The 10818-nt window shown below is 44.6% G+C and overlaps 1 protein-coding gene across 1 annotated transcript in view; it reads left to right on the plus strand.

Moving 5' to 3' along the window:
* Nucleotides 1-5504, plus strand: part of ZNF461 (zinc finger protein 461) — a 20556-nt gene extending 15052 nt beyond the window's left edge. Inside the window, 2 exon segments of the mRNA XM_012809198.2 lie at nt 4038-4054; nt 4057-5504. Of these exon segments, the coding sequence (XP_012664652.2) occupies nt 4038-4054; nt 4057-5483 (1444 nt within the window). The 3' untranslated portion in view covers nt 5484-5504.
* Nucleotides 5505-10818: the final 5314 nt, after the last annotated feature.

Consider the following 10818-nt stretch of genomic DNA (forward strand, 5'->3'; position numbering starts at 1 on the left):
AAAAAAAAAAAAAAAAAAAGCACAGTAGAAGTACTTATAACAGAATGAACTAATCTCTGAAAGTACACATTTATTCCCTAAACCTACTTTAGAAACTTTTAGAACACACAAAAATAAATAATCACACACTTTATTAGATTTCAGAGTGTGATGTCACACTTCCAAGAGTCTCTCAGAAACTCCCTTGTACACTGGTGAGAGAATGAGTGGAAAAGGCAAATAATGTCTTAGGATTCATCTGAAAATAGCTTTGGCTTCATACACTTCCTGAAGGAGTCTCAGGTACCCTCAGAGTAGCTGCTCAGAGCAGTACTGCTAGAAAGTAATGAAATGAGTAAACTACTGCTGTATGTACTATTATGGACAAACCTCACAAACCGTATTAGATGAAAAGCTGGAGAAAAAAGTATATGCTACTTCAGTGGTACCCGGTCTTTTTGGCACCAGGGACTGGTTTCATGGAAGACAATTTTTTGGTGGACCAGAGTGGGGAAGGCAGGGAAGGTGGGGGTGATCAGAGATGTGAGGTGGGGCTCAGGTGGTGATGGAGTGAGTGGTGGGGAGTGGCTGCAGCTGTAATATAGATTCAAATAGATGAAGCTTTGCTCACCCGCTGCTTACCTCCAGCTGTGTGGCCTAAGGTTCCTAAGTTTCATGGAAGACAGTTTTTCCATGGATGGGTTAGTGAGAGGGCAGGGGAGATGTGGAGCTCTGGGGCTATAGACTGGCACAGGTCCACAGCCCAGGGGTTGGACACCATAACACTGTATGATTCCAAACATTTGAAATTCAGAAGCAGGCAAAATCAGAAGGCCTGATAGTGCTTACCTTTGATTGATGGGTAATGACTGGGAAGGTGCTTAAGGAGGGCTTCTGGTTTTCTGGTTATGTTCTATTTCTTGGTTAAGTAGTGATTTGACAGGCATGTTCACATAGTAAAAAAAGTCTTCTGCAAGGAGGAAAGTTTGTCTATGTGTGTATATTTATACCTCTGTACATTTACATATGTGTGTGAATTCTAGGGTTGTTTTCAATCACATCTACAAATTCTGTGAGTCCTCCCCCAAAAGAATAGAGGCTAACTTTCCTCCTTTGAAAATGGGAAAGCCCTTAGTAACTTGCTTCTAACCAATAGGATGTGGCAGAAGAGACACTGAGTTATTTCTGAGGCCAGGTCATAAAACTACCATCTAGCATTTGCTTATATTCCCTTCTTCCCTCCTTTATCTCTCCACCTGCTTTTGGAGCTTTGAACTGTCAAATGAAAGGGTATCTCTTACCTTGAAACAGCTGTGCTGGACAGACCATACCATATAAAGAAACCACATAAAGATAGGGCCAAGAATTCCAGTATTTTCTCAGACCATGCCCCAGACATATGAGTGAGGAAGTTATTGAAAAGCCTGAACACGGCAGTACCTGTGTCTCAGTGAGTATAGCACCAGCCCCATATACTGAGACTGGCAGCTTCCAACCAGGCCCCGGTCAAACTGCAAAAACAACAAAAAATAGCCGGGCACTGTGGCAGGCGCCTGTAGTCCCAGCTACTCAGGAGGCTGAGGCAAGAGAATTGCCCAAGCCCAAGAACTGGAGGTTGCTGTGAGCTGTGACACTACAGAACTCTACTGATGACAATAAAGTGAGACTCTGTCTCTACAAAAAAAAAAAAAAAAGAAGAAGAAAGAAAAGCCTGAACAGTATGTGGCTACCACTGGAGAAACACCAAGTAAGGAATGCCCAGCCACTCAGTTGGAGCAGTTTGTTACAGATAATCAAGCATATGGTTTATTAAAAAACTATGTGGTTTATTTATATATTTCTTTATGTATAAAATCACTTCAGTAGATGTAGGAATGAGTAGAAACATGGAAATATGTTTGGTAGTTATAATAAAAGCTTTTAAATTATGATTCTCAGCTGTTTTAAACTTTGTATATCTGAATTCCATTTCTTTTACTCAATTTATTTATCAATTAATTATGGAACGCTTATTGCTTATATCATAAAGATTGGTTTTATGGTTTTTCACCATTGAGTACCTTAGGGGTAAGAAAATAAACATTAAAAGGATTAATAATCAATAATTATATAATCCCAGTAGTACTTAAGGCAAGGATTTAACAAGATAATATTATTGCAAATACAATTTTGAGGGAGTGACATTTTTTATTTTTTGAGACAGAGCCTCAAGCTATCCCCCTGGGTAGAGTGCTGTGGCATCACAGCTCACAGCAGCCTCCAACTCCTGGGCTCAAGCAAGTCTCCTGCCTCAGCCTCCCAAGTAGCTGAGACCACAGGCGCCCACCACAATGCCTGGCTATTTTTTTGGTTGCAGCTGTCATTGTTGTTTGGCAGGCCTGGGCTGGATTCAAACCCGCCACCTTAGGTGTATGTGGCTGGCGCCTTAGCCACTTGAGCCAGAGGCGCTGAGCCAGAAGTGACATTTAATCTGAAATGAAGCCAGCCATACAAAAAAATCTAATCAAGAGATGGGGAAGGTTTTGGCATGTCCTAGGTGTTGAAAGAAGGTTAAGATGGTTATAGCATCATGAAGAAAAGGGAAATCTTATTGGTAAGCAGAGTGCTTGTATTTTCATGGTAAGGAGTTGGATTTATAAAATTTCAGCTCAATGTGAAGTTGTATTAGTGTGGAGATAAGTTAGGCTGTTTGTGACAAACAAAATAATAGTGGTTGAAACTATACAAGTTTAATTTTTAATTTATTTTTCTTTTCCATTTTTAATGTAATATCTATGACCTAGGGATAGAAGTATAATGCTCTCTTGCATTAATGTCCAATCTGGAAAAGTATCTCTGGTCTGTAAAGCCACCATGTGACAGACATGACGCCAAGCCCACATTGTCCTCAGCGTTGGTGAGGGAGAGAGAGGATAAGCCATATAGGGGCTTAGACCACCTGTCTCTTAAGGAAAGTTCTCAGAAGCTGTTACATAATACTTGTATGTTTCTTTAGGTAGTTACATAGTATACCCAGCTGCAAAGGAGCTTGGGAAATAAAGTGTTTATATTGAGCAGCTTTATTCTCAACTAAAAGCCATGGGTTTAATTGGAATAAAGGATGTAAAGGACGGGGAAAATAGATATTTGGGAACAACTAACAGGCTTCTACATAAGCTTTCTTTTTTTTTTGGTGAGACAGAGTCTCACTATGTTGCCCTTGGTAGAGTGCTGTGGCATCACATCTCACAGCAACCTCAAACTCTTGGGCTTAAGCGATTCTCTTGCCTCAGCCTCATGAGTCGCTGGGACAGCAGGTGCCTGCTTGGCTATTTTTTGGTTGTAGTTGTCATTGTTGTCTGGGAGGCTTAGGCTGGGTTTGAACCCACCGGCTCTGGTGTATGTGGTTGGTGCCTTAACCACTGAGCTATAGGCACCAACCCCACATAAGCTTTTGGCCTGATAGAAAGTGTTAAGTATACAGATTCTTGTGGACTCTGATTAAGTTGATCTCATTCTAAGACCAACTCTAATCTTAGATTCTTATTGAGTTGATCTAGAATGTTTCCAAAACGTCCATAATCGCAACATACTCCCAAGTGGATTCAGAGACATATCAAAATTTCAGCATCATTGAGTTCACTTATTTCCTGAATTAACTCTCCTCTTTTTCTGAAGAGCTCTTACTTCCCTGTGCAACCTTTTGTTTCTTAAGAGCTAAGCCTTAGGCCAGGTTAAGTGGCTCACACCTGTAATCCCAGCACTTGGGAGGCCCAGGTGGGTGGATTGCCTAAGCTCACAAGTTTGAGACCAGCCTAAGAAAGAGTGAGACTCTGTCTCTAAAAAAACAAAAAACAAAAAATCCCCCAGGCGTTGTGGTAGGTGCCTGTATTCCCAGCTACTAGGGAGGCTGAGGCAAGAGAATTACTTAAGCCTGGGAATTTGAGGTTGCTGTGAGCTGTGACACCACAGCACTCTACCAAGGGTGACAAGTGAGACTGTCTCAAAAAAAAAAAAAAAGTAGCTAAGCCTTTAATTTTTTATGTGAATTATTTTCAGTTTTCTCATTGCTGCCACAGATATTTTATTTCTCTTGTACAGACAACCGTAAATTAAAATATATTTCTTACCTTTCAGTCTTGACATCAAGAAATGACCTCAAGAAGTTATCTCCAAAAAGGGATATTTCTGAAACAGAATCATCTGAAAGGGTTAGCATGGAACCATTTAAAAGCCATAGTCCTGAGAGACCCATTTTCAGAGACATTTGGGGGTACAGATGTCATTTTGAGCAACAACAGGCACAACAGGAGGGTTATTTCAGGCAATTTATGATCAGTCATGAAAATAGGCCCATTTTTAACCAACATACCTTACTCACTCAAGAACTTTATCATAGAGAGAAAATCTCCGAATGTAAAAATTGTAGGACAAACTTCAATTACCATTTATTCTTTAATCATCATGAAAAAACTCATTCTAAAGAACTTTCTGAATGTAAGGAATGCACAGAAATTAATACAACATTCCTAATTAAACAGAGAATTCAAAATGCTGATAAATGCAATGGATGTAAGGAATGTTGGAAGGCATTTATTCATTGCTCAAAACTTAAACAACACCTGAGGATTCGTAATGGTGAAAAACGCTATGAATGTAAAGAATGTGGAAAGGCCTTTAATTATGGCTCTGAACTTACTCTGCATGGAAGGATTCACACTGGTGAGAAACCTTATGAATGTAAGGAATGTGGGAAGGCCTTTAGACAACGATCACAACTTACTCAACATCAGAGACTTCATACTGGTGAAAAACCCTATGAATGTAAGCAGTGTGGAAAAGCTTTTATTCGTGGCTTTCAACTTACTGAACATTTGCGACTCCATACTGGTGAGAAACCCTATAAGTGCAAAGAATGTGGAAAGACTTTCAGGCATCGATCACATCTTACCATACATCAAAGAATCCATACTGGTGAGAAACCATATGAATGTGGGGAATGTGGAAAGGCCTTTAGCTATCACTCAAGCTTCTCTCACCATCAGAAAATTCATTCTGGCCAGAAACCTTATGAATGTGATGAATGTGGAAAGGCTTTTTGTGATGGCTTACAACTTACCCTACATCAGAGAGTTCATACTGGTGAGAAACCCTATGAGTGTAAGGAATGTGGAAAGACTTTTAGGCAGTGTTCACACCTCAAGAGACACCAGAGAATTCATACTGGTGAGAAACCTCATGAATGTATGATATGTGGTAAGGCCTTTAGACTTCATTCACACCTTACTCAGCATCAGAGAATTCATACTGGTGAGAAGCCCTATGAATGTAAGGAATGTGGGAAAGCCTTTAGCTATCATTCAAGCTTCTCACATCATCAAAGAATTCATTCTGGAAAGAAACCTTATGAATGTAGAAAGACCTTTAATCATGGCTTACAACTTAATATACATCAGACACTTCATACCAATGAGAAGCCGGTAAGGTTTTCTCTCCTCCCTCCCCATCCTAGCCTTCCGTCTTAAAATTATTGTGGGGGATATATATTGTCTCTGTTTCCTTTGGGGAAAAGGTAATGAAATTGTATTTCATTAGTATTGATTTATATCAGTAATCCTTGAAAATTAAATGTTCTATTTCAACTGGGAAAATGGAAAACTAAAGGTTAAAATTTTCTCTGACCTTAATGTTTCTAAGTCACTGTATTAACCACTATTGGGAATAAATTATCTGAAATCATATAACACGTTTTCACTGAAACCAGTGAAGCATAGCAGGAATAAAATGAAAATAGTCTCTTCCTCTCCCACAAATCTCTGTGTATTGCTCTTTTCTTTGTGCTTAAATAACCTGTGTTTGGAAAGGGTGTATAGCATAGGTAGGGAGGAGGTTTTACCCCCATAGTGATATTTCACAGATACTTGCCCTTTCATGTAAAAAATAATCATGACCGCCTTTCCACATCAGTACAAAAACTCATCTTTTTCAAACCTTTAGAATATTTCTAGAATGGAGGCCGGGCACTCTGGCTCATACCTATAATCCTAGCACTTCGGCAGGCTGAGGTGGGTAGTTTGCCTGAACTTAGGAGTTGGAGACCAGCCTGAGCCAGAGCGAGACCCCATCTCTAAAAATAGCTGGGCATTGTGGTGGTGCCTTGGCACATTGTGGCCTTTGCACTTTATCAAGGGCGACAAAGTAAGACTCTGTCTCAAGAAAAAAATATATATTTCTAGAATGGGATGTATATTAGTATTTAAAGCCATTCCCTCCTACAGACAGGTGGTTTCTACCTTTTCAACTGAAAGGACCATGCAATGAACTTAATAGCTTTTATTTTGATTGGGTAGATTCCCAGTTTGGCAAGTGCGCATGAGGAGTATTTGGTAAGTGTGGGTGAGTGTGTTTTAATGTTACATTAATCTTTCTTTCCTTTCCTTTTCTTTTCTCTCTCTCTTTTTTTTTTTTTTTGACAGAGTCTCAAGCTGTTGCCCTGAGTAGAGTGCTGTGGCATCACAGCTCACAGCAACCTCAGACTCTTGTTGGGCTCAAGCGATTCTCTTATCTCAGACTCCCAAGTAGACTACAAATGCCTGCCACAACATCCAGCTATTTTTTGGTTGTAGTTGTCATTGTTGTTTGGTGGGCTGGGGCTGGATTCAATCCTGCCAGCTCCAGTGTATGTGGCTGGTACCCTTGAGCTACAGGCATTGAGCCACAACCTCCAACTCTTGGGCTTAAGTGATCCTCTTGCCTCAGTTTTTCTATTTTTAGTAGAGATGAGGGTCTCATTTTTTGCTCAGGCTGGTCTCAAACTCATGAGCTCCAGCAATCCACCCACCTCAACCTCTCAGAGTGCCAGGATTATAGGCATGAACCACCATGACTGGCTTGCATTTATCTTTCAAAATGTATGTCTCAATCAAACTTAGGTCATTAGGGCCATATCACCCATTTTGCTAACCTAACCTCATCCATGTTCAAGGGACAGTGGGTGGATGATTACTCTTGTCTGGGATGACATCTATTCTAGCTCCTCCCATCTTTTGTTATCATGAGTCTTGGAAACAGGGTAGACCTTTCTTCTTCTGGGTCTATCTTCTCAACAGAATACATATCCCAGCTCATGGAGGATGATATTCTGAGGATCCCTTTCTAGGGATTACCTATTCTCTATTCTATACAAGGCATGTGGGGTCTTCAGTCATATCTGGTTTGCATGCCTTGTGCCTGCCACAGGGACCCTGGGTCACAGAGCCCATTCATATGGCTACATGAGTCACATCAGGTGAGGTGTGGCCCAAGGTGGTGGGCCTTTGGCTTCTCATCAGTGTGGTGTTTCCTTTCATGAACACTTGGCTCTTCATTGATGTGGGGGGTTTGTATCCCCTTTCTTGCAGTGTTCCTGGGGACAAGTACGTGAGTCCCAGGAGCGGCACTGAACCCTTAGGCTACTTTTGCTTTCAGGAGATAAAGGACTAGAGTATGTGGGGGTGCAGGTAGGGCACTGTGTAGTGGTCCCAGTTGAAAGTGGGACTATTTTCACTACTCAGAGAGCTCTTTTGTCTTCAGTCAAGACACCCCCCCCATCTTCCCTAGGACTCCAGCAAGAGGCTCTGTGTGGCCCAGGTGTGCTTTGCTTCTCCTTGACTTTCTTGGGGCCCTTCTTGGCCCCTGGAAGCAGACCACTGGTCCCTGTCAGTCCGGGGTAACCCAGTCCTGCTTCTGAAACACCTGCTGTGCTCTGCCTGCCCTTGTGAGCTCCCATGATCGCTAGTGACCCACCTGTGGTTACCTGTGCAATCTCTTGGATCTGCCTACGTGTATGTTTCCACCTTGGCTGAGCAGTGGTGGAGACAAGCAAGATCTCCTAGTGTGGAGTAACAGGGGCAGACCCGGGAAGCCCACGTCTGAAGGAGGCAGTGGACACGAGCAACGGTCAGTGAATTTTCAGCCTGGGGACTCTAAAAACCAGGATGCCCCAACAAACCCATATCCCCTAGCCAGGTTTCATCCCCACTGCCATGTAAACACATTCCTGTTCACACCATCCAGCCCAAAATGAGATCCCAAGGGGACACCGACGGTTCTTCCCTCGACTTCAAGCTGGGCCTCCACCAAGAAGAGATCAAGAGCTGGGCTCCAAGGGGTCCTGAGGACAGGATGTTGGGGTCTGGGCCTGGGTCCCCGGCACAGTCTCTTGCTCCCTCCCCAAACCCCGCCCCCTGCGAGGTCACTTGGCTGCCCCAACCTGACTTCCGGGAGTCCTGCAGACCCACTACGCATGCGCGCCACGCCTGCCACACATGCCGTCCCAGTGACAGTTCCAGTTACCTCTGGACGGCGCCCCGGGGCAATTGGAGAGCGGGAGAGCCGGTGGCCAGGCCTCGCGGTGCTCTGGTCCGCCCTATCAAGTGGCCAGAGAGGATGGGCCGGAGTCCCAGGAGTGGAGGAGAAACGACCGGGCTGAAGAAACCGCCGCGGGAGTCACCGGACGCACCGCGGGATCCACGGCTGCCTCAGGCCCCTAGTGGGTGGATGTGAGTCTCCCCCAGCCTCGTGGGCCCTGCGACCTCCAGGGCCGGTCCGCTCCCAGACCGCGACCTCCCGAGCCGCTGGGTGCGAGTGTGTGCCCGACGTGCAGCGGAAGTGTGTGTGAGAGAGTTGTGTGTGTTTGTGTGAGAGGTGTGAGTTGTGTGAGGTCTTTGTGTGAGTTGTTTTTTGTGTATGTTTATGAGGTGTGTGTGTGAGTTGTGTTTATGTGAGTTGTGTGTGTTTGTGTGGTGTGAGTTGTTTGTGTGTGAGATGTGTGTGTGTGTTTGTGAGGCATGTTTGTGTGTGAGATGTGTGTGTGAGTTATGCCTGTTTGTGTGGAAGGTGTGTGTTTGTGGGTGAGTTTGTGTGTGTGAGTTTGTGTAAGCTGTGTGTGTCATGTTTGTGTGTGAGTTGTGTGTGAGCCATGTTTGTGTGTGAGGTGTGTGTATGAGTTATGCCTGTTTGTGTGGAAGGTGTTTGTGGGTGAGTTTGTGTGTGTGAGTTTGTGTAAGTTGTCTGTGAGCCATGTTTGTGTGTGAGCTGTGTGTGAGCCATGTTTGTGTGTGAGGTGTGTGTGTGAGTTATGCCTGTTTGTGTGTAAGGTGTGAGTTTGTGTGAGTTGTGTGTTTGTGTATGAGGTGTGTGTGTGAGTCGTGTATGTGTGTGAGAGTCTGCTCTTTGCACCTGCTGTCTGGTGGGAGGAGTCCGACCTGCGGCCCCCAGGTGGCGCGGGGGCGGGACCCAGCTGGGGTCCAGTCTGCTGTCCACAGTGAGACCCCGCCTGGGATCCCGCTGGGCTGTGTGGCCTGGGGAGAAGTCTTTTCCTGGAGGTTCCATTTTGGGTTTGGGGAGGCCTGGGAGAGTTGGGGGCCGGTTCGGTCCAGCGGGTGTGGGACTTAACCTCCCAACGGAAGGGGTCACTTTTCCTAACAGAAAAGGACTGCATTCCCGTGGGCAACAGAAACCTCATAAGCAAGCTTTTCTCTGGGTTCAGGGGACCTGTAGATAGATGTGAAGGAAGGGGATGCTGTGTCCATTCCCCTTTTCCTTGAAGGGTCATACATGGACTCTCCCCTGGTCCAAGTTTTGAGAAGCAGAGCACAGTGTAGGGACAGTGGGTTACAGTCCCACTGCGGCCTTTGGGGGGAACCATTTGGCTCTTCTTCCCTAATGCGCCTTCACCAGGCAGTGGGGAGTGATTTCTCCTGCGTGAGCTGCCACTCATCCTGGGTCCTCCACCTTTTGTTGTCCTGAGCCTTCAGCAGGTGCTTAGATGTTTCTTATTCTAGGTCCATCTTCTCAACAGAATTCACCTCCCAGCTCATCCACGAGGACATCCTTGGGATCACTTTCATGAGTGTTCCTTTGCCTACACTCTGTTCTGTATCAGGCATGCCGGGTGATCAGGCAGATCTGGCTTGACAGTGCCCATTCACATGGCTGAATGATTCAAAGTGGGTGAGGTGTCACCAAGGTGGTTGGCTTCTCATCAGTATGGTGTTTCTTTTCATGGACCCTTGGCTCTTCATTGATGTGGTGGGGTGGTATGTACACCCTTTTTTTTTGTTGTTGCAGTTTTTGGCTGGGGCTGGGTTTGAACCGACCACCTCTGGTATATGGGGCCCACGCCCTACTCCTTTGAGCCACAGGCACCGCCCCTTTTTTTTCAATTTATTTATTTTTTTGCAGTTTTTTTTGGTGTATACCCTTTCTTGCAGTATTCCTGAGGGCAAAGTTGTGGGGGCCCAGTAGCAGCACTGAACCTTTTGGCTGCTTTTGGTTTCAGGAGATGGACTAGGGTTCACCAGGATGCAGGTGGGGGACTGTGTAGTGGTCCCAGTTGTTGAAGGTGGGACTTTTTTTTTGCAGTTTTTGGCTGGGGCTGGGTTAGAACCCACCACCTCCAGCATACAGGACCAGTGCCCTACTCCTTTGAGCCACAGGCGCCGCCCACATGGGACTGTTTTTAATTCTTACAAAGCTCCTTTGTCTTCAGTCAAGGACACCCCCCCCCCACTCCAACATCTTCCCTAGGACTCCAGCGAGAGGCCCTGTGTGCAGAATTAATTGGTAAAATCTTGAACAGTGGTTCTCAACCTTCCTGATGCTGCAGCCCTTTAATACAGTTCCTGTGGTTCATGACCCACAGGTTGAGAACCGCTGATCTTAAGGATTATCTATTCCTAAAAGTTTTTACCTGTACAAGTATCAGATATTTTTCCTTATCAGGGAGTACACACACACACACACACACACACAATCTATTTGAGTTCTACAGCATTGAATCAATTACAGTAATATTCTTTTTTTTTTTTTTTTTTTTTG

This window comes from Otolemur garnettii, unplaced genomic scaffold (assembly GCF_000181295.1).
Source record: "Otolemur garnettii isolate 467f Iridium unplaced genomic scaffold, OtoGar3 scaffold00100, whole genome shotgun sequence".
Lineage (NCBI taxonomy): Eukaryota > Metazoa > Chordata > Mammalia > Primates > Galagidae > Otolemur > Otolemur garnettii.